Below are 22,872 nucleotides of genomic sequence, written 5' to 3'. Positions count from 1 at the left end.
AGGAGGAACTCAACTGTCAGCGAAAGGCTGTCAGGAGAAAAATGCCTCCTGATTTTCCTCTTCCTCCACACAGAGAACCCATTTTGGAGGAGATCTTTCTCTAAGCTCACTAGAGCACAGGGAGAGGGAAGAAGTCAGGCCTCCCAAGACACCGGTAATTCAGATAAGCCTCGGCAGTTCTGGACCGCTTTCTGCAAACATCTGTGTGAGGCTTGCCCTGTGCTTATTAGAGACACACACGCTGCAGTACCTTCTGCAAACGCCGCATCTCGAACGCAGGCTGCGAAAACAAACCACAAAATTACACACCGGTGCTGCACTCTGCTGCTGCTGCTGCTTTCTCTCCAGCCAAGCCTTGGTGCTTTCCCTCCATCTCTTCCTAACCCTCCATGCACAAACAACCTCACCTCGCTGCCCCAAGTGAGTCGCAAGTATTGCAAATAAACCAGCAAGAACCAGCTTAAAAAACAGCTTTACACATTTAAAATAGGGCACATGAAGGACTGGAGTTTCTCCCCTCCCTGAGGCACACGCGCAGTGTTGCTCCTTCTCACAGCCGGAGACAAATGGAAATGACTGCAGGCCATGCCGGGAAGTCCCGGAGGATTAATATGACGCAGGAAATAGCTTCCAAGGCAAAGAGAGAAAGCTCGACCGAAACCACACATTTTCAACGGCAGTTTAAAGCAGGCTGAATGACCTACTGCAGCACAGTCGTGCTAAAGGAGGAGGCAAGCCCAGGTAGATCAGACTGCTTGGAGGTTCTCCATTAGTCCCCTAACTTCATTCGGGGCGGCTTTGGTATGTCCGTGGCAGTAGAGATCAATCTTCCTGCCTGTCATTCTAGATCCCTTTGGAGGTGCCTGAGGCCACTCGCCAGAGCACTGTACAGAGAGGAGCGTTTGCTCAACAGCTGGGCTCGGTTTGTCGACTTGGTTTGAACAGAGACATTTTCAAAGAGCTCTCCATTAATTACAGGAAACGCATAGCACTGTCCTGTTTTCCCATTAACACAGTTTTCTCTCAGTTTTCACTAAATTATTTCCACATCTGGGCTACAGATAAAGCAACAATTTAATTAGACTTCTGAAAATGGAAAGAATGAACTATGCAGTCAGGCACACACTTTCATCTTGAGACCGATCATAAAAAATTTGTGTGCTTTCATTCTCTGCCGCATTAAAAATCTGTCCTTAGTTTATACATAGGAAGGTATTAAGGGCTAAACGGAGACTCCTGATTTTTCTTATATAAAATTTTATCTTTATAGAAGCCACTGTACAGCATGGATCCCTTGTTTTCACTATTTATTCAGGAGACTAGAGGAAACTCAAAAGGAGTACACTGCAAGCGCACTTCCAGTTACATAATTAAATACATAACCATATAACTCAGTGATACGAGTAAATTTTTTGTGAATGTGGAATCAGAGGTTTGATAAGACCAAGAAACTCCCAAGGGTGTATGTAGGGTAACGTACAGAGGGTTCCCCATTCATTGGAAATTAAGACACAAAGCAAGATTAACTTTTTTATCCATGCCGAGAAAAGGCACAACGATGACTGAATGACTTGGCTCAATTTCTGACTGTATAAAGCTATCAGCTTTCTGATCTGATTCAAAATAGAAGCACAAAACATAAGCTGATTGAAAAACATGCTACTCTGACTTATTTATTCCAATATATTTTAAATCACAGTTCATTGCACCAGACAATTTCACATTTGCAAGACAGAGTATAATGCTAAAATCACTGAAGTATGCAAAAAGAAATCTCGGCTGCTCTTCAGATATTCACTGTGTATTTGGCATATTCATACTACAGGGATGGGGACATTCAAAGAAATGAACAACAGGGCTGAGAAAAGCACTCACAAGTCATAGTTCCCTGCTAGACCATACGGATTGGTGCTACTTATGTCCTTATTATTGCACAAATGGTAGTACGCGAATGGAATAGATTTGATACGCCAAGATATCATCACGATAAGAAAATATTAGAAAAATTACAGCCTGATTATCACATCAGATATGCACATTTGCATACTCAAATGCAACTATTCATAACAGGAAGAGCTGTACAAACATGTATGGAGTCTTGAAGGAAGAAGATGGAGAATAAATAGAAAGGATGGAGAAAAACATTACCTGCTTCAGATGTTGCTGATGATGAAGGTAGGAGAGATAATACTGGAGTTGGCATTGCAACACTGTCAACAGCTGCTGGTTTCCTTCTGGTCATCATGTTACAGGCAGAACTTTCCATTTTACTATGAAGTGAAGTCTGGTCTGCTTTTAAGTGGGGACCTGCAATTCCTGGGGAAAAAAACAAAATTTGGATGAACACTGATGAAGTAACCCAATTTGAGAATATCTGCAAATGGGTAGCCAGTTCCAGTCTTTGCTGCCCTAATATATTTCCATGTTTCCCGGTATATGTGCTTGGAATATGGTCTTGATACTAACAAGGATCATGATTTTTGTTCGTTTTTAATAATTTTGCTTCAGGATGTACCATCACTGATCTCTCAAAACGATGGTAAACCAACACAGTAATTCCGCATGACTGCTTTTTCTTCTCAAAGCAAACACACACACACACACACGTATAAAGACAGACATGCTTCATATCTCTATTCAGTGGGATTGTCTATTTATTGTTCCCTGGGTAGTGTATTCTCCACACACTTACATACTTCTGCTCTACAATCACTTGGCTCAGTGGGTGTTTCATCTGAGTAAGAAGCAGGCATCAGAAACAGCCTCGGCATGTAATTCCCTATCTAAAGCACATCATTACACTTTTACTTGTTTTTTAGGAATCCCCTTCCTAATGAAAATTTACCTTGCAAGTCATCAAAGAGGTGGGAGTATATAAAAAAAATGAAAAAAACCCTTTGTCATACACTTTTCTACCAACAGATTCTGACGGAATCAGAATTATTCTCACATGGATTACAGCATGGAACAAATGAGAGTGGTAGAAATATTCCAAAGAGATCACATGTCTCAGAAAAATAATAGTTATACAAGAAGGGCTGGTAGATTCCTCCCTTGGCAACGTTTCTCAAACCTTGTTGTGATTTGAACCCATTTTGTTTGCTTGTAAATGTGTCAAGTTTCAACTGCTTGGGTTGAAATTTTACATATTAGATAGCTGCATGTGTCTGCTATATCTGAATGTGCATCCAGACATTTATATATATTGTGTGTGTGTGTGTGTGTGTGTGTGTGTGTGTGTGTATACATACTGCATTTACATATGTAAGTATATGAATTTACCAAGGGGAAAGCAGCCAAAATGACTCAGTCATTTTTTACAATAAAGCTGTTTTTTTTTGCCCATTTTAGATAACGCCTAGCAGCTGCTTCTTTATATAACTCCAGTAGCCCCACTCTGCTAACTTATGAAAACCTGCTCCTAGTCTCTGCGACGCTGGGCTTCAACACATCCAGGACAGTCATTTATTTTTCAAAGGTAATCCCTCACAGACTGCTTATCCTTTCAAACCTCAACCTGCACTTGGATCTCAAAGATATATTACATTTAAGCAATTACATGACACAGAACCCCAGAATGGCTGACCTCTGGGGCATCTTGGCCCCTGCTCAAGCAGGGTCAAAGAAAACAGGTTGCCCAGGACCGTGTCCAGGTGAGTTTTTAACATATTCAAGAATGGAGACTCCACAACCTCTCTGGACAACCTGTTCCAGTGGTCAATCATCCTCACAGTAAAAAAGTGTTTTTTTATAATAATTAAATGGAGTTTACTGTATTTAAATTTGTGCCCATCGCCTCTTGTCCTGCCACTGGAGACCACTGAGAAGAGTCTGGTTCCATCTGCTTTACTCCCTCTCTCAGATATTTATACACATGGATAAGATACCCCAGAATCTTCTCTTCTCCAGGCTAAACAGTCCCAGCTCGCTCAGCTTCTCCTTGTATGACAGAGGCTCTAGCCCTTAATCATCTCTGCGGCCCTTTGCTGGACTCACTCCAAGGATGTCCACATCCCTCTTGTACTGGGGAGCCCAGAACTGGACACAGCACTCCAGATGTGGCCTCACCAGGGCTGAGGAGAGGGGGAGGATCACCTCCCTCCACCTGCTGGCAACACTTTGTCTAATGCAGCCCAGGATACCATTGGTCATCTTTGCCACAAAGACACACTGCTGGTTCATGGTCAACTTGGTGTCCGCCAGGACTCCCAGGTCCTTCTCTGCAGAGCTGCTTTCCAGCAGGTCAGCCCCCAGCCTGTACTGGTGCAGGGGGGTTATTACTCCCTAGGTGAAGGACCCTGCACTTGCCTTGGTTGAACTTCATGAGGTTCCTCTCCGCCCACCTCTCCACCTGCTGAGGTCCTCTGAATGGCAGTACAATCCTCTGGTGTATCAGCCACTCCTCCCAGTTTTGTATCAGCAGCAGACTTGCTGAGGGTGCATTTGATCCCATTGTCCAGGTCATTACTGCAGATGCACTTGTAGAAGCCTTTCTTGTTGCCCTTTATGCTCCTCACCAGAATCAGCTCCAGGCTTTGGCTTTCCTAACCCCACTTCCACACACTTGGATAGTATCTCTAGATCTCTCCCGAGTCACCTTTCTCTGCTCTCTCCTCTTGTACATTTCCTTTTTATGTTTTGTCAGGAGCTCCTTGTCCATTCACGAAGGCCTCCTGTTGCCTTCACTTGTTTTCCTGCTCACTGGGATGGAACATTCCTGAGCTTGGAGGAGCTGATCCCTGAGTATCAGCCAGCTCTCCTGGACCACTCTTCTCTCCAGGACAGACTGCCTCTGACCTTCACATTTCTGAGCAGTACTTCCCTCTTTGTAAGTACAAGGTCCAGCAGAGCACCTCTCCTTGTCGGCTCCTCAATCACCTGTGTCAGGAAGTTGTCATCAATGCACTCCAGAAACCTCCTGGTTTTGCTTGTGCCCTGCAGTGTTGTCCCTCTAGCAGATACTGGGGTGGTTGAAGTCTCCCATGAGGACTTGAATGTGAGGCTTCTTCTGCTTGTCTGAAGAAGGCCTCATCTACTTCTTCCTGATCAGGTGGTCAACAGCAAGCACCAGCCATGTTGACCATATTGGTCCACCCGCTACTCCTGACCTATAAGCTCTCAAAAAGCTCCTCACCTGTCCCTCGGCAGAGCTCCATGCATTCCAGTTGCTCTGTCACATAAAGGGCAACTGTCCCTCCTCTCCTTCCTGGTCTATGCTGACTAAAAAGCCTGTATCCATCCATCACAGCATTCACAGACCTCTAATCCCTCTTGTTTGTTCTCCGTGCTGCATGCATTAGTGTACAGGCACTTCAAAGAGGCACCCAGTTGTGATGATTTCCCAGAAAAGGTATGAGAGCTTCCCATAATGCTATCCTGGATGTTCTTCCTTATTTGTGTGCATATGCTTGAAGTGGGCCCCTTTCAGCTCTGTTTTGCTAATTAGGAGGTCTCTCCTGCCCACATCATCCTGCATCCTTTGATTGCCAACCTGGTCTACCACTTCTTCACTTGATTGTGGGCCATCATCTCCCTCCTCTGTTGTTGCTAGCTTAAAACTCTCCTCACCTGGTTGGTCAACAAGTTAGCAAAGATGCTTTTGTCCCACTTAGTCAGGTGGATCCTGTCTCTTCCTAGCAGTCTTGGTCCCATGGTCATAAAACCCAAATCCTTGTTGCCAACACCAGCTGTGCAACCAATTATTGACCCACAGGACCATCTGCTCCTCCCCAAGCTCTTCCCCCTCACCAGCAGGATTGAGGAGAAAACCACCTGGGCCCCGATGCCCTTGGCCATTGCCCTCAGAGCCACATAATCATGCGTGATACGCTCCAGGTCTCCTCTGGCAGTATCATTGGTGCCCACATGGAAGAGCAGCAGGGGGCAATAGTCCAAGGGCCGGACAAGCCTCAGTCGAGGTCTCTGATGTACCAAAGGTAGATGCTCCAGTTGGTGCTGGGGACTGTGCCCTGCGGTGTGTCACAACCATTGCTGAGAATGTTTATGCTGCCTTTAGCAGAACTTCTCTTCATCAACAGGAATAGATGACAGATCTCGTTAGAAGCTGCTACAGCTTGCTAGAAGTCACGGCCTCCTGTAGCTATCCTCTCCCAGCAGGAGGAGGTACCCTGAAGTTCCTCAAAGAGTTTCCTGATGATCCCAGAAGCAGTTCCCAGAAGTTCAAGAAGATCTCAAAGCAGAGCACAGAAACTGTGTTCTTGGTGGCTGCCTCTGTTGGTTGCACTCGATCACTCTAGATATGAACTAACATTTCCTTCAGAGCTGTCATGAATGGTGCTACCTTTGTCCCTGCACATAAAATGTGAAATAACAGGGATCCTATATGTGGCCCCAGAAACTGCGGAAGAGATCTCCACCAGACTCAAGCACAGAAGATCTGTGCTGGTGAGAGGAGTCTGAGAGACTGGGTGCAAAAGTCTGGGCCACTCTAGGATAGGAGTCCTGATGAAAAGCCTGTGGACTTAATGGATGAGAATGAGTCTGAAACAGAAAGGACCAAGACAGGATTGCTGCAGAAAAAGTCATGGCTTGGTGGAGACACATAGAGGAAGTCTCTGGCTATTGGACCACACATCCTTCCAGAGCCTCAGATCAAGCAGTAAGTAGCTCAAATTGTATCCATTCAACTTTAATCTCTCTCTGCTCAGTTTCTCTATTGCAAATGAGAACAATAATATACCCCTCAACTCAAGAGCAGTGCTGCGAAAATAAAATTATCAACAGTCATGAAACATTCATCTACCTGTAGCAAGGTTTAGATATGCGGAATAAATGAGACATGAGGTCACACACTGAATAACGAGAGGAAAATCAAACTACCAAACAGCTATGCATTAGGTGAGTGCTATACATTGAATAAAGCAGTGGCCCACAGAAAAACTGGGATATTTGACCAGGCAATTACGCATATGGGATCAGAGCACTGTGGAACTGTGCCTATGCAAAAAAGGAGCCGAAATAAGTTTTCACAACTTCGTAGTGCCACAACAGGTTTTGTTCATGAATGCAGTTCGTGTGCAAGAAATGTGCGTACGTGGGTGTACGCCTCAATACGCATATACATACATGCATGTGCATACGGTACATAATAAAGCTAACAACCTCATAAATTCAACATCTGGTTCTAATTAAACTGGAGGGCCCATATAAAGAGCCGTATGAAAACATGCAGCTGTAACCTGTTGACCTCTATTGATAAAAAAAATAAAAATAAAAAAAAAGTCTCTGTGAAGCTGTGCTTCAACATATCAAGGGACAGTCATTCATTTTTCAAAGGTAATCCCTCGCAAACCACTTATCCTCTCAAATCTCTACCTGCACACAGTGTTTGCATTAGGGACCTTGATTTATGGATTCCCACTCCTTGGATGGAGAGGCCTACTTCCTGTTGCCGTGGTTACTTGGATCTTGGTTCAAGGTTAAACTACTCCCAAATCAAAATCAGTGGCAGGCCCAGCATCTAACAGCCAGGTTATTGACTACCCTAGGATGCTTAAAGGTCAAAGACCAAAGTGCTGCTTACTGCCTTCGGGGTGAGTCAATATTTTCAATATTTTCATTCTGTTTCTTCTGAAGAAGCAGTTGCTGCTCAATTACCACCTATCTGGGTTTAGCAAGGTCATACAAATCATCGAGGAAAACCCTCCTCCTACAGATGAGACACAAATGCGATGAATTACTTCAAAGCCTACGTGGTCCAACGGCAGCTCATCACCGGTGAATCATGGCTTCACCCGTCTGTGTTTTGTTCCCCACACTTCGTTTCTTCATTCTGCATCACTCGCCTCACTGAAAATCACGTCRGAGCTGAGAAACAGGAGTAATTAACCGCTCTGGAGCTGCTAATAAGTAAGAACCACCAGGTTTCTTTCACGGATATCAAAATGCAAGCAGAGGAACCGAGGCGCTGCCGGAAACGCAAGGAGGYGCCGTGATCTGCGGTGCTTCACCTGGCAGCAGTGGGAGACCTACGCCTCGAGCGGACSGACCGGGCTGACGCAGCGTCGCTCCCTTCCGTTGGGCTTTTCTTCCCGTTTTGGGTGTTCTGTTCAGGAGGCCGCACGCAAGGGACCCCCACAATTCACTCCGCCTTTGAACTGCGGGAGAATAAATCCTCCTGACACCTCAGTTCCACGTCACTGCCAAGAGTTGAGAGTTTAAAATTCACGCAGCCCATGACCCCAGGGTATTTTATCCTTTGCTGCTGTCCCAGAGAAGGAGACAGAGCGCAAGCCGATGTATGCGGGTGGCCTGAGTCCGATCTTATTTCCCGCCTGGCTTTCTGTCGATCTTTGTGGATTTCCTCCGATTTAGGACCCGCTTAAGTGAGATATCCCACTAAAGATTCCTGTCTGAACTTTCCTGCGTCCTGCTGATATCGCAGATTATAGCGCACGCGCATGCAAGTAAGCAATGGGGGGCAAAGCAGAGAGGAAATCAGTCATTATTTGCTTAATGAAGAAGGGGCAAAGGGAAAGGACAGCTTCAAAAGCAAGGGCAGACAGAAAGGAGATTATTAAAGAACCTAAAACAATAATGGCATGATTATAAATAAATAATCATAATGACTATAAATAAAAGGGTGAATCAGGAGCAGCACCATTTGGATTCAAGGCAGACTGGCAGAAAGCCTGTGCAGGAGGAAAAACAATAATGATGCAAAACTGGCCTTTTCTTAAAGATTTATGGCTCCCTGGACACTTGGATTAAAAAAAAAAAAAAGGCATTCTTCATTCACCGGCTAAGCAACTTCTGAGCTCTGGCTGATCATTAATACATTAATTTTAAAGGCCTAGTCATTATTGTTTTGTTATTAAGTACTTACATTGCAAGTAATGTGGTTGAGTTCCATTGTGCTAGGCTCYGTGCAAACGGATTAATTAACAGCCCTGGCTTTCCTGATAGATCATGTTCACTCTGCTTACTGCATTTGTCTGTTTTCTCTCATCTTGTACTTATATGGGAAGGTTCAACATCCACCTTTTCTTCTTTCATTTGTGTACAGAATCTAGTACGACGCACCRCCAGGCTGCGACTCTTAGGTGCCCGTTTGAAAGAGGTAATAAATATGAATTTGCCATTGAAAACCAGGAAAAAAAAAMCCCAGCTGATAAAATTGATCTCTGCGAAGATACTGCTATGGCAGATTTTTTCCTTCGAGAGTTCATTACATTGGATTTCATACTCCCCGCAGACTTCTGGAAATCTGCTGCTCTACTTAAATTGTTTATGCATCAGGCCATTGTTACCGGAAAACTCTTCCAGAGGATTTTTCTTCCAGCCTCTTTGCACAATTTAGCTACACAGTGCAGTTGTATGGGAATGCACATCTAAACATTAAGCTGGTCATATTATTTGCATTTTGATAACGGCTCCGTTTTGAATAAAGAACCAGAAGAAACCTCATATCTGGATGAAACTTTTTTTTAAGGCTGATTTTAAATAAATCAGTCAAAAGTTGGGCATTGCATCACATCCCAGAAGGGAGAACTGAATTACTATGTGATAAATGTAGTTAAGGAAAGTAATTATTCTTCTTAAAGTAATATTATTACCTTTCCAACTTATGGAATTCAATTCCCTGGTTTCTATTTGACGTGCATTATCATTTAAAAATAACTGTACTTTCAATGTACAGCACTGCTTTATGGCTTTAGGTCCTTTTATCTTCCTCCTTTTTCCACCATCACATTAGAGACTTCAAGTTTACCTCTTCTGTGAGGGGATTCCATTCTACAGGATGCGTCTCCCTGAATAAAACCAAGTTCCTGTAGAATAATCACTGCCAACAGGCAAAAATTTAAGACACGAAGACTGCTTTATTTCATTCCAGCTATTTTCCTACCTCTTTTTTTTTTTTTTAAATCAGGATAGCTTTAGACTCTAGAGAAAGCGAGACGGAGACTGAGAAAGGCATCATTAGATAGATCTTCTGATCTTTATCTGCAGTAGCACAGTCAGAAGAGCTAATGCTATGATGATAGCTTTGAGATCTCTTAGGAATTGGATAAAGAGAAGCGATAGTGATGAACTCCCAGCTAATAAACACAGAGTGCTTATTTCTGCAGAATGATCAATTTCCAGATGTCCTGAGGCTTGTCTGATACAGCTGATTTACTCATTCGCCCTCACTTCACTAATAAAGCTCAGGTCCAACATCAGATTAGAGGAGCGCCAGATTTCTTAAAGGGGCAGGAGGAGGGCTGGCATCGTGGCACGCAAATGCTGGGAGACATGCTAATCTCTTCTGCCTCCTCCTATAACCACCAAGCTGTCTTAAACAGCTGCCTTCTGCCGCTGAAATCATACCCTTTATCCGCTTTGGGTTAGTACAGTAATACAGACAATTAATTTGTTATCTTGTTAGTGGAAATTTAATGCAATGATCTAAAAGAACCCTTACATATTGTGATAAACTTTAGTGCCTCCAGGGCGCTTCTCTTCCATAGGACTCATTTCACATCCCATCCATTATGTAAATGAGATGTGGAAATAGTTTAGTTCCCCTAATGTATCTGTACACTGATAGATTGCACAAAGTCAGCCCTACTGCAACTAATGAGGTTAAATGCGTCTTGCCATTCCTTTCTACTTGGGTGAATCTCTGTGCCTGAGTTCAAGAAATGCCTGAGTTCCTCTTCACTTCTTCGTGGCGATGACGGTGTTTCCCGACAGCGAGCACAGCGGCAGCTGCTCTGTACCTGRGGCCGAGCAGGGCGTCACTTAGGCAAGCGGAGCAGCCACTGTTGCTGCTGCATACAGATGTGGGGTTGCAAGCTCCAAACCATCCTCCGTTTTGGGAGAGAGTCCTGGCACGGTGGGGAGCTGCAGGCTGCAGCCATCAGTGGGGTGCAGTGACATGCAACGTGTAGCTAATAACGTTACCCGTGCGAGAACTAAACCCAAAGAGGAAYGGGGAAGACCGTTTTAGTTTGCTCCTCATCAGAACGAGTCTCAAATCCCCATTGCCCCTCCAGCTACGAGGACGATCAGCTGTAATTTGATTCAAAAGGCCAATCTCCCGCGTGTTTCAACTCCGTGTTTGCTGTGAATTAGCCTTCCTAGGAGACGGAGCCTTGAGYCTTGCGGTTTGGGATTGCTTTTTCCAGGAAGAATTACAAATTCTCCGTTTCATTCCCTTCCCACCTCCTCTGCATATTGCAAGCCTGGAAGCAGATGGGGCCTGAATTAGGAGACTGAGGAATACTGGCTGTGTAGCCTTGGTCAGGGGAGAGGATGGGATGTGCATTTGGGAGTTCAATCACTCAYGGACTGAGAGGTGAAAAGGAAGCTAATGGAGCTGGCGGAAGCAGCTCATACGCCGGTACGGTACCAAACYGTAACACAACGTGTGCTTAGTCTCGATTTACTCCTGCCCTCCCTGCACACCCTTCCCATGCCTCCAGGCCCTTTAAACTGTGCAGGAGTGAAGTTTGAAGATGTCATGGAAGAAACCACTAACATTAGTCATGCCATGAAGTGATGAATACAAGAAATGAGGATTTCCAGGAGAACTTGGATCAAAGTAGGAGAAAATGTTGGCTACATTCAGGTGACAGCAATCAATAAATTTAATGAGAGAAAACCCTAAGGGTTCAAAAGGCTAATTCAGAGTCAAAGSCTCCAGGATGCCAGGCCTTGTGAACAAAGATTCAAGCTAAAGGGGCTTGCTGAAGGATTCAGAGTCAAAGGCTCTTCCTGCCCAGAACCTGAACCTTTCGGTTTAGCAGAAAGTTGCAGTTTACAGTTGTTGCAGAATGACAGAATCAAGAGAGACAGACAGAGACTGACAGTGCTGAAGAAATGAAAATCACTGTGAAATATCCCAGAGACTGAATCATCTAATACACAGCGATGAAGAACTAAATTCTATTGCAGGGGGGGAAGGARAAAAATTAAAATCTTCAGAAGGAATGAAAAGAAAAAGAAATGTTTGAGGAAGTAAAGGAGGAGTGGGTGGAAGGGTTCCTTTTAAGGCACAAAAAGCCATTAGGTACATGGAGGGCAGAAATTAAAAGACTTGCAGCTAGAAGCAAGAAACAACCTGGAGGTGAGTAGTCACACTGAAATGAACTGTCACAGTGGAATGAGGATATGCTCATTGGGGAGGAAGAAAAAAGAAGATAGGATTTCTTTCTCAAGAACACAGCTGAGAAAAGACAGATGGGGGAATTTTAGTCCGTAAGTAATGAGAAAAGTCAAGGGTGGTGTTTTGAGTTGTTGTTTTTCTTAACAACAGGGATGATCATTTTTAAATGTGGCAGATAGAGCTGATATCCCCTAGGCAAATGGAGTTGGGTACAGTTCATATTTATCACACGTTAAACGGGACACTGACAGCTTTGGTAGCATTGTGCTGGCACGAAGCACAGGCAGAAGAGTCAGGCCACTACTGGGAGGAGGATGAATGAGGCACACGGACTGGGCTGGTGCAAAGAGGGAGTCATTTTTCAGGCATATCCAGTGCAGAAAGAGAGAGAGAGAAGAAAGCATTGTAGAAACAGCGATGAAAGCCCAGAGAAGGTCGGAAAATAATTTGCAAAATTCTTGCTGAAAAAGTTCAAATCAGATATCTCCACTGGGGAAAAGCATTGCAATATCCCTCCAGAAACTGTAAAGTTTAGGCATCCAGTAGAAGGTAATATYTGTATGATGCACAAACTTAGGTGGTATTTTTTCTTTTTAACTGAAATGCTGTATTTGCATTCAACCTATGTAAGTCCTCCTTTGGCAACGTGTATGTTAGAAAAATAAAAAGTACCATGCAAAAGTAGATGCTGCTGGAAGTCAGCTGCCTGTACAGTTGCACGAAAGGAAAGCAAGAGGATGAGGAAGTCACCCCYGCCATCTGATTTAGTCCAGCAATATTTGGAGAGTTTTCCACATGGGTCCATCCTTTCCAGTCACTGAGGCAGCAAGCTAAGGGGGCTATGCTGCCGCGATAGCCGCTTGCAGTCAGGTAGGATGAGGATGGGCTGAAATGCTTTACCGAAAGTCAGCTATAGAGCTGATAAGACATTCCAAGACTGCTGACTTCCGAGTTAGTGTTTTCCCTACTGGGCCACATGGTCTTTTCATTTTTCTGCTTTATCTGTAATAAGCTATGCCCCAGTTCATGGGATGAGAAATACTCYGAGTATGACACGCATTTGAAGTGAAATCTCAGCACTTAATGGAACTCCCAGTATACTCTGCAATCTAGTAGACTGTAAATGAGGAATTTTTATTTTTAGAAAGTCTCGTGCTGGCTTTGTTTTAATATCTGAGTCCATTCATCCCAGTTTAATGCTGATTTATCACTAAAATGAGTGCTTGCTTTATCAGCACCAGMGATGAAAAATAATACACACTGGGAGCGCACATATCGTTCTCCCTCTCACTCCCATTCTGTATTCGAGATCAATAGATACGGGGGTATTTTCTACCTTTCATTCTGAAAACCACAGTAATTGACTGCCATATGAAAATTGAAATCTATTTAAACAGATGCATAGGTAAGATCGTAAATGTTATTGCCAATTAACCTCAGTGACAAAGAAGTTTAATAATTAGCTAGCACAATGATATATAGTACTCTAATTGTTGCTCTATTCTAATGGCACTCCGAAAACACCTAAAATATTTGAAAATGATCAAATGGAGTACAATGTTAGGCTTTATTTTAACAGCTCAGGGTTGCTGTGGATGGAGAAAAGCCAAACAAACAGATCTAGAATTCAGGATTTTTCCTGAAATTCATCCTTTCCTTGGCACCCTGTCCAAAACCTCAGGGATACACCATTGCTCTGATAGGAACTTCAGTGTAAAATCTTTGGATTTTATATGTTTTTCAAAGGAAAATTCAGAAGGAAGTACTTTATTGAGAGTGGTTTTCATTAAAATTCTTGCTGGAGATTGCTTCCTATAACAGTGTAAGAAGGATGGTAGAGAGACCAAATATAATAAGGTCAGAGAATGCCTCGGTGGAGTGTAGACACAAGAAGGGATCTGAATGATGAAGAAGAGGTTAAAGAGGTGAAGAGTGCACAGTGGAATGAAATAGGGAAATAGATGGAAATAGAAGAAAAAGAATAGATTGGAAAGAAGGTGGAGGAGGGAAATCACTTATCACAGATGTGTGAAAAGCAGACTGAYGAGAACCAGTATAAAGAGCATATTGGGAAAACCCTAAATGCTCTTAACCACTGACATTTGGAGTTATGCTATCAACYTGAGCGCTATATATCTGAGTGTAAGCCATTCTGAATTTCTAGAGTGCCTTTCTGCATAACTTTGGTGCAGGCCTGTCTTCAGTTTTCATATTTACCGGAGCTAAAACAGGATGTTTAAGGCTCTTCAAACAATGAACTTCCCTCCCCAYAGCCATATATGCTTATTTTATAACACCAGGCAGACAAAGCAGAAAAGAAAAGGCATATTAGGGTAGGAATATATTCCCTTTACACATGCAGAGTTTTCTGAGAAAACGTCATGCAAGAACGAAGACGATATGAGCAGAGCTTTTCTTTAATTATGTTTGCTTTGCCRGGGTAACAGAATGGTATGACCCAAAAGGAAAGATTTAACAGCAGCGGAACCTGCTACTATACTGATGCTGACTGAGATCTTGGTAAGGCCATCAAACTATGGAAAACAATGAACTTTGGGAAACTGGCAACCTCAGGTTCTCAAACCTTTATGTTTGAAATGGGGTTGACAATGTATTTTATGTGTTCAGCACTGCATGTTGAAGCAGACATTTAACCAAAGGTAAGTCCTAGCTTCAGACAACTTGTGTGCAAAAGCTGGCCTTAAAAGTATTGCAGAAAAACTAGAATTCTGGGAGGAAGAAGTCTAAAGGGATCTTATTAAGCAATGTGGGCATGAAAAGTCACTCAGGCTTAGTTTTCTCCAGCTGGGAAAACTCCCCAATAAAACAGCTCAATAAAATTCAATATTTTGGATTTCATCTTCAAAAACAGATCTATGGATTAGTACTCATGCCCTCCTGATGGTTCATTTTCTTAATAGCTAAGGAGAGAAGGGGTTCATCTCATTTAACTTTAGGTGGTCGAAATCCAAGTGTCTACATGAGAGTTCTGTGTCTGAGCTCCCATTATAGGCAATAGAGATCAAATTAGTTCAATCAGCAGAGTGGAGAGGGTGACTCATCTGACGAAACGTATAGGTCTACTTTGGTCTAARATGAATTAATCTCTAGAATCCTTCAGCTGTATTGGCTAAACTTTCACTGCCTATAACGGAAGTTGAGAAACCTAACTCAAGTAGCTATCTGTGCTGTAAACACCCAAATCTGGATGAGAGGATCCCATCCACCCAGACTCTCTGTTGACCAAACCACAACTTCTCAAGCTGAAATTCATCCCACTCAAAGGAGACGCTCAAATGTGGAATGTGCCTCCCTAAGGTAGGAGTGTAATCGGCAGAGGCCTTCTACATGGCCAGCAGAAAGAGAGAGAGATTTCCAGGGATAATTCAGCTTCTACAGGCCAGTCATGCTGACRACTGGAGGAACTCACCTCTCATTAACTCTAGAAATTAGACGCCTGTCATGGGTGCCTTAGCTAGGTGCCCAAAGTTAAAGAGGGATGAATCTCGTGGTTTGATCCAGTGGCTCTGTATAGGCACCTGGTTGTATCTGAAATGCCCTAAGGCATTCGAAACATCTGCGCGAGGCTGGCAGACATGATAAAGGGCTCCAGGCAAGACCTCTGCCCTTCTGGAATAGCAGCTGGAGGCCAGACAGGATGTCCTAGGCGTCTCAAGTAACAGGGGATAACTCTGTGTGGGCAACTGAATCGAGCCCTAAGCCTTCATCTTAGCTTGTCCCAAAGTCCTCATCATTGTCGGTATCCCCTTGTCACCAGTGAATGACAGCACAAACACGCCATGTCAACGCTTCCCTGAACGGAAACAAAACGGCTGCAACACAAGGCATCAAAGTATACGTGCTATAAACCTAAATCTGCAGAAATTTCCTCTGCTCCTTTAGAATGGATTYCTTACTGAGGAAGAAAATTAGAAAKATTTTTTTCTATCCCATAATAAAAGTCTTTTGTTTGAGACTATAAAGAAGAAAATATATATTTTTTCTTTCTTCTAGGAAGCAAAGCATTAAAAAAAAAGTCAACAACCCTGCAATTCAAARTTGCAGGTGAGAGAGAACCACAGGAACTTATGGGGCACAGCTTTGTAATTGCTAGTATGTACAGAAGGAATCAATGAAATAAATATAACCTATCCCAATAGATACAAGTACAAGCCACCCCAAATGCATAATTCACTTCGTCTGTGTCTGAAGCTAACTCAAAGCAAAGAGGGCAAAATGTCTCGGAATGATTAGACAACTAACTAAGCTTAACATTTCCTCTCTCCTCTTGTTTATCCATTCTTCATTGTTCATTTAGTGACGGGAAAAGGCACTAGAAGCAAARCTGTCAAGACAGTTCACACACATGCATCACTTAAATCCTACTCAACCTCTTGAAAAAGCCTCTAAAGACAGYCTAAGTTATGGTTAGGCCTTAAACTGGGCTTCTCCACAGGAATTTATCTCCTCCCCACAAACACAAGAGCCATTTCATCTGGAGATGTGACTCTTTAAAGATGGGGGAAAAAAAAAAGCCAACACAAAATGCCAAAGACCCATCAGTAAAATATCATCCGTTGATGAAGATTAACTGTTTCAGTGAGGAATAAAAATGTTTAGCAACTGCTGGGCATTTTCAGGGAATGCTATGCTATTTCTGTATAGCTGTGCGGCTGTTTCTCATTCCATGAGTTAAAAAAAAMCCMAAAAACCCAAGTCTTCTGTTTTTTTAAATGATCTGGAACCACTTGGCATGTGACTTCTGAAGTGTTTAGCACAGTCTTACGAAAACGTCATGAAAATTTATCAGCCTAGGCCCCAAATCTACTTGCCTGCCTTGTATCATCAGTCATCATGCTAATGAAAATACTAATGACATTTCAATTGCGTTTCAAGAGAAATGAGCTGCCTCAGCTGAACAGGAATTAGAAAAAAAATTAAACTTTTGCACAAAGAGTATATCACTCCCCCTTTTTATTGTTATTAATTAGTTGAAGCGTTTGGCTTCAATCAAGTCAGGGGTCTCCACTGCGCAAGTCACAGTAGACATAAACAGTGAGAAACAGGCCATGTCACAAAACAGAGAAAGGAAAAAAAAGAGGCAAGAATCAGAAAGTGGAATGGGAAACAGAAACCCTCAAAATGTTTTAAAGTCAGACACTAAAGTTCAAGCTAAGTCATTTTAGGACTTTTGATAGTCAACAGAGGTAAACAGACATCTCCAGAGGGCAACTCATCCCAGCTGGGTTAGATGCCTATGTTCGGGTAAGATTAATTGCCCCTGGCGGCACCCAGATTGGCTAGCTCAGGCCCAGACATCCATCTCTCAGATGTGGCCGGATGAATCGCAGGCAAAGCATCTTCTGCCCCCGCGGCACAGCACGTCAGCAACGAATGTGGCTTCACTCTCCTGATCCCCAGCCCAGTGCCCTATCCCAGCCACGGTCTCGGGAGAGCTCCTACGAGGTGTGCAAGCAGAGCACCCCTCCTGGAGCACGGGAGCTGGAGAAACACAGCCGTCCAACTCTCCAGGTGGCAGCTGGTGGCCCAGCCTTGTATTGCCATAATGCTCTCCCTCGGAATGATGGAGAGAGGCCCTGGCTGATGAAGGTGTCAGTAGATGGTGCTGGCGACCAAGGGGTGCAAGCCCTGGTTTCACTGCTCCTCGCTCATGTGCAGTATCAGTCACTATCCCGCAACTCACATTTTCCCTGGAGATCTGAAGTCAGAGAACTTGAACACCAAGCAGGGATCGGCTCTGTACACGGACATCAGTTAAGTCCAGGAGGAGCGGACGTGCTGAAGGCCTGCACAGTGCTGGCATCTACAATGGCCCTGAACACACTGAAAAGGGGTTTCACTGCTGGGACGGCAGAGTCACAGCTGGTCCAGAGACAACGACGGGTAAAGGGAAGTTCAGAAGAAGGTTTGCACACACCTTGACGTACCCAGCTGCAGACACCTGGCAGGGGACGGGGAGGGAGCAACCTTTCTGGGTCTCACAACGGACACACGTGGAAGCCGTGGTCAYGCGACAAGGGTGAAGCTTTGGCAAGGGGCTTGGGCGTGCGGTGTGGGTGGGCACGGCCTCTGCCTCCCAGGCACAGCCATGCCGTGGTGCTTGGGAAAGATCCAGCTCTGATGGAGCTGCCTGCAGCAGCAGGTGAGCGGACCGGACAACCCAAGGCTCCATACTACGTTAGCTCCTAAACCAGCTCTCCTGGCAAATACTTAAAATTTTGGAAATTTGGAATCTTTTGAGTAAAAAAATAAAGGAGGTGGGGGGGACAATGTTTTTTCTGGGTGTGGGGGGGGACAAAACCCCCCAAATCCACAACAGTTCCCATGTTCCAATCTGCTCTGCCACAAAAGCAGAACAAATTGGCTGCAGCACGGTTTTAAGAGGCGATTATAAAACACCCCATCAGAACATAAACATCCCACATCGACAAAGTAATCTCTGTGGATCTCGGTGGGCCTGACCCCGCGCTGCCCTCTTCCATGTATAGTCATGAATACAAATGCAAGGTGAATGCCGGCTGCCGGCTGATCCGGTGACATTTTACACCCGTGTTACTGATGTCAACAACTGCAGGAGGGAGCGGAGCATCAAACCCAGGATAACTACTTGGAAAAAACAGAAGAGCGAGCCGAATGCACGGTTCCAAGGAGTCGGGGTATTTCAGCTCGGAAGCTCGGAACGGCTAAGGCAATCCCTTCTGCGCTCCCACATTTACTTAGAGAAGAGCCCTGGGCTTCACATCGCACTACAATTCATCGCTTGAACACACACCACCCTATCTCAGTAGGAGAGCTGTTGTCCATCTCACTTTGCGGGTAGAAAATCAGTGCAGAGGAATACCTCCAAATACCCACAAAACTGTTCAAAAACCCGCGGAGACCAAAGCTCACCACTTTGGTCTACGCTATGCAATGGGAGGAAAAGGAGACTTGTGGCTCATTCTGTTCAAATGGTCCTTTCTCTTTTAAGCAAACAAACAAATAAACAGCAAATGCCCTATTCCCACCTGGCATTAGTGCAATGTTATGTCTGAGACTTTAAAAAGCGTAAAAGTCAAACCATTCAAAATGATGGGTCCCGCAGCAAATGTAACAGGGTCCCCAGAGTACATACGTAGTGTATGGTATTGCTGCACATGGTATTAACTTTTATGCCTTCATCTATATATGCAATGTGGCTCATTTATAGTTGCTCTGGGAACCACTCTGTTTACATAAATTTTAATTTCCTGTCTTTTGTTTGTTCTCTTTATCATCTTTCTAAAACAAAATTTTCCTTGTGAATTTTAGTGCTCAACCAATTACCGCACAGATGGAGGCACAGGAGAATTGACATCCTCTGATTTCTCCATGTGGCCCTGGCAATACGCCTCCACTTGGGTTTGGACCCGTTAGAAAACTGTGAAGATCCAGCAGTGGCAATGTATTGCTACTACAGCAGGCCTGGTCCCACAGGTCATGGAGGTTTCAGTCCACTGGGATGTGCTCAAAAACTTCCTACTGTGTCGACGTGGGTCATACTCACTATTTTACTCACTCATTTTTCTGTTTTTGTTTTCCTTTTAAATGCATGTAGCTTGTGAACTGAATGAATCTGGTACTAGACCGCATATAACCACAATGAAGCTATACTCCTTCAGATTTCGGTGTGAAAAACTCTTTGCTATCTGCTCTGGTAACTAAAACATGGTGTTTAAAACTGCTTAAAATATATCTTTTGTTCAAGCTTGCAAAACTAGTGCAGAGATCTGACTGCACCTTGTTACAGAATATTACTATAAAAGATTGAAACCTTAGAGATGCCAGTTGCATAGGAAAAAAAAGAAAATGATGGCCCAGCTACAGATTAATGCAGTGATCTTCGCAAACTGTTAATTAAAATTCAGTGTTGACAGGACCAAGCCTTGCTACTATTTTTTAGGGAAACAAAGAATAACAGATAAAGCCAACCTACAATAGGTCGGTGCAGCAAATCCAAGAAAAATATGGCAGTTCTCGGCAGCTGTGATAGGAATCCTTCCTCTTCTTGAATAATAAAGGCTTTTGCTAATTTTAACCAGAGCCGAAACCGAAAAACCTGCAGTCGCGTGTGACTCAGAGAGCCCCAAGGGAACGGGAGGTGGGGGGGGGGAGATATGTGTGTGTGTACGTCTGTGTGTATAATCTAACAGTGCCCAGAGCTTTTGAGATCCTGGACCACTTCAATAGCACAGGCCAGATTCATTAAAAACCCTGGCTGCATTCCAGCAGTTAAAATTGAAGCAGCATATTTATTGCATTTTGCTCAAATAAATCTGAAAACGTGTGAATCATATCCCTCGGAGAGACGGGGAGAAGAAGTAAACAATCTCGGGCTAATACTTGGAGGCAGCGTGCGACGGCGAACAAAGATGCAGAAGGGTCATCGGCGCAGCGAGCCGGCAGGATGCTCGGCAAGTCGGGGGGGTTCGGAGACCGCGGACTCGGTCGCCATTTTCCTCAGYGCCGCTGTCGTGGCCTCCGCTACTCTGTTTAGTTTTCTCTATTTTATTTATACACGCGCGCGCACACGCACACACACACACACGTATGTTTTAAAGAGCTTCTCAGCTTAGGCAACTCGGCTCTGCGGTTCTCTGTGGTTTTCCAGATGCTGCTCATGACGCTGGCACCTCACCCCGACTGCAGCTGCGTTCAGCTGGGATTCAATTATAGCCTGTCTTGCAAAGGCAGATTGGTTTTTCAAAGATAACATATTTGGGGGAGGGATTTTTTTTTTCTCCCCCCCTCCCCCAAAAGCAATTTTTATTAAGAAAAGAGAAGCATGACTTGCGGCGTGATCCTGCCAGGTGCTGAGCGCCTCCAGATGGGTCCTTAGCACCCTCAGTGTTGCTTCACTTCAGCACTTTTCGGAGAGGACACACAGCACCCCGCAGGGCTCGATTCGGACCGATTAAAGCGCTGGCGGAGGATGGTCCCAAGGCTGCCGCCCTCGAGGGGAAACTTTCTATCGGAAATAGCATGCCGATAACGGGGTTTCTCCTGCCTGATTTTGCAAACAGCAATCGGCTCAATATTAGCAACCCCCAATTTAGGGAGGGGGTGAAATGGGGGGGCTCAGAAAATACTGGGAAAGGAGGAGAGAGATATTGATAAAACAGGCAGTGCTTGAATACTCCTCCAAGGCACTCCCTGCACCCCAGACCCTCCTCTTCCTCGGGACAGGAGGAAGAAGGGGGCCGTTCGCAGAGTCCCCGCACCGTGGGGCCGCAGACACAGGCAAGGTGGGAGGGAAAGGACGCGCCTGAACGACCCAGAGAGACTCGCCTTGGGATTAAGAGCAGACCCCGCGAGCATGAGGACTGGAGCGGTGGTGGCACGTCAGGTTTGAAGCTTCCAGGCCTCGTTTTGACTCAACCACGTCTTCCTAGTCAATTATTGGTTGCACTAAGGAACCCAAATTAACCATCTCATTGCTTCCACCCAGCTTTGGATGGGACTCGAAGAGGCTGAACACGGTGCTGGGACTCAGGAACCTCCAACACAGGCGCTGCTGCTCCTAAAGCGTTTTGGGAAGTCAGCTAGAGCAAAACTATGAATCGTGTATTCCTGACATCAGACACGGAAATAAGCAGCCTGATTTTTGGGATGCCAGTTGCCTGTGATCTCTGGTGAGATCACTAGGGGCAGCTGATAGCTGGAGCCATGGACACCCAGGGGGTAAAACAGAGAGTTTTGGTGACTAATATCGTACAGCCGCTTTGGCAAGTGCTGGTCTACACTCTTCTGCCTCAGTTTCCCCTATCTGTAGCAGGGGCAAAACACTCCTTATCTGGGGCTGGCAGAAATAGTAAGTGCTATGAAGGTGAAAATAAGAAATTGCTGGTTGTAAAGAAGAAACAATGCTTATTAAATGAAAGCATGCTGAGGCTGCTTGCTCTTTTTTTTGGATCGGATGGGGAGACAATAATTGCCTTATTCATCACTTGGGTGCAGCTCTAGCTTTCCTCAGTCCTTCCACGTGTGATTTATTTGCATGCCAGTAAATCCAACTGCCCTTTTCGGAGACTTACTGAAGTGCTGTAGTTTTAGGGAAAGCAGCCCTAGCACAAAGGAAGTGAACAGATCGAGGAAATAAAACAGGATGGCTTCGATGGAGGAATTGCTTCAAATTAATCAAAACCAAACAGACGAGGCCGACCGAACGGCCAGCAGAGCAACCGCGGGTATTGTGCAGGAGCAGACCTACGCTCGATGCGCATCCTCCTCGTACCGTTAAAGGGCTGACGAAGCACTGCTCTTTCTCAAGTCTCTCCCTGCCTGTTTTATGCATTTAGCTGCAGTGGGAAAGCTTGCCGAGGCCACGGAGAAACCATGCCGCATTAAAGATGGAAGATATGCGGGAGCGCCTCGCAGGCGAGCCGAGCGCAGCCCAGCTGCTTGGCCGGGGGAGGATCGCTGCCGACTCCTCTCCGGGCTGCTGAGGGACCCCAAGGGGCTCCGCTCCCGGGGAGAGGGGACCAGAAACCGGGCTTGCTTTTGCTTTGCAAAACTTCACGGCTCGGGGTTTGATTTCCAGCATCCAGAGGTGGTTCGGAGCTAGTTCTCCTTTAATGTGAATCCTTGGAGTTTAATAATAGATTTGCACATATGTCTTGTAGTGCCTTTCACTTGAGCAGTGCAAAACATTTTGATATATTAACAAATTATATGTCTAGGACCCCTGAAGAGGAAAAATATGATCCTTATTTCCTAGGGAGAGA

General features: G+C 44.7%; 1 protein-coding gene across 2 annotated transcripts in view; it reads right to left on the bottom strand.

Annotated features, from left to right (window-relative positions):
* Positions 1 to 22,872, bottom strand: part of SETBP1 (SET binding protein 1) — a 243,765-nt gene that overhangs the window by 4,861 nt on the left and 216,032 nt on the right. For both annotated transcript variants that reach the window (XM_026090670.1, XM_026090671.1), the window contains exon 5: positions 2,149 to 2,316. In XM_026090670.1, the coding sequence (XP_025946455.1) occupies positions 2,149 to 2,316 (168 nt within the window). The remainder of the gene's footprint in view (positions 1 to 2,148; positions 2,317 to 22,872) is intronic.

Source organism: Apteryx rowi, unplaced genomic scaffold, assembly GCF_003343035.1.
Source record: "Apteryx rowi isolate R43461 unplaced genomic scaffold, aptRow1 scaffold_87, whole genome shotgun sequence".
Classification (NCBI taxonomy): domain Eukaryota; kingdom Metazoa; phylum Chordata; class Aves; order Apterygiformes; family Apterygidae; genus Apteryx; species Apteryx rowi.
This window is presented reverse-complemented; position numbering and strand designations above follow the sequence as displayed.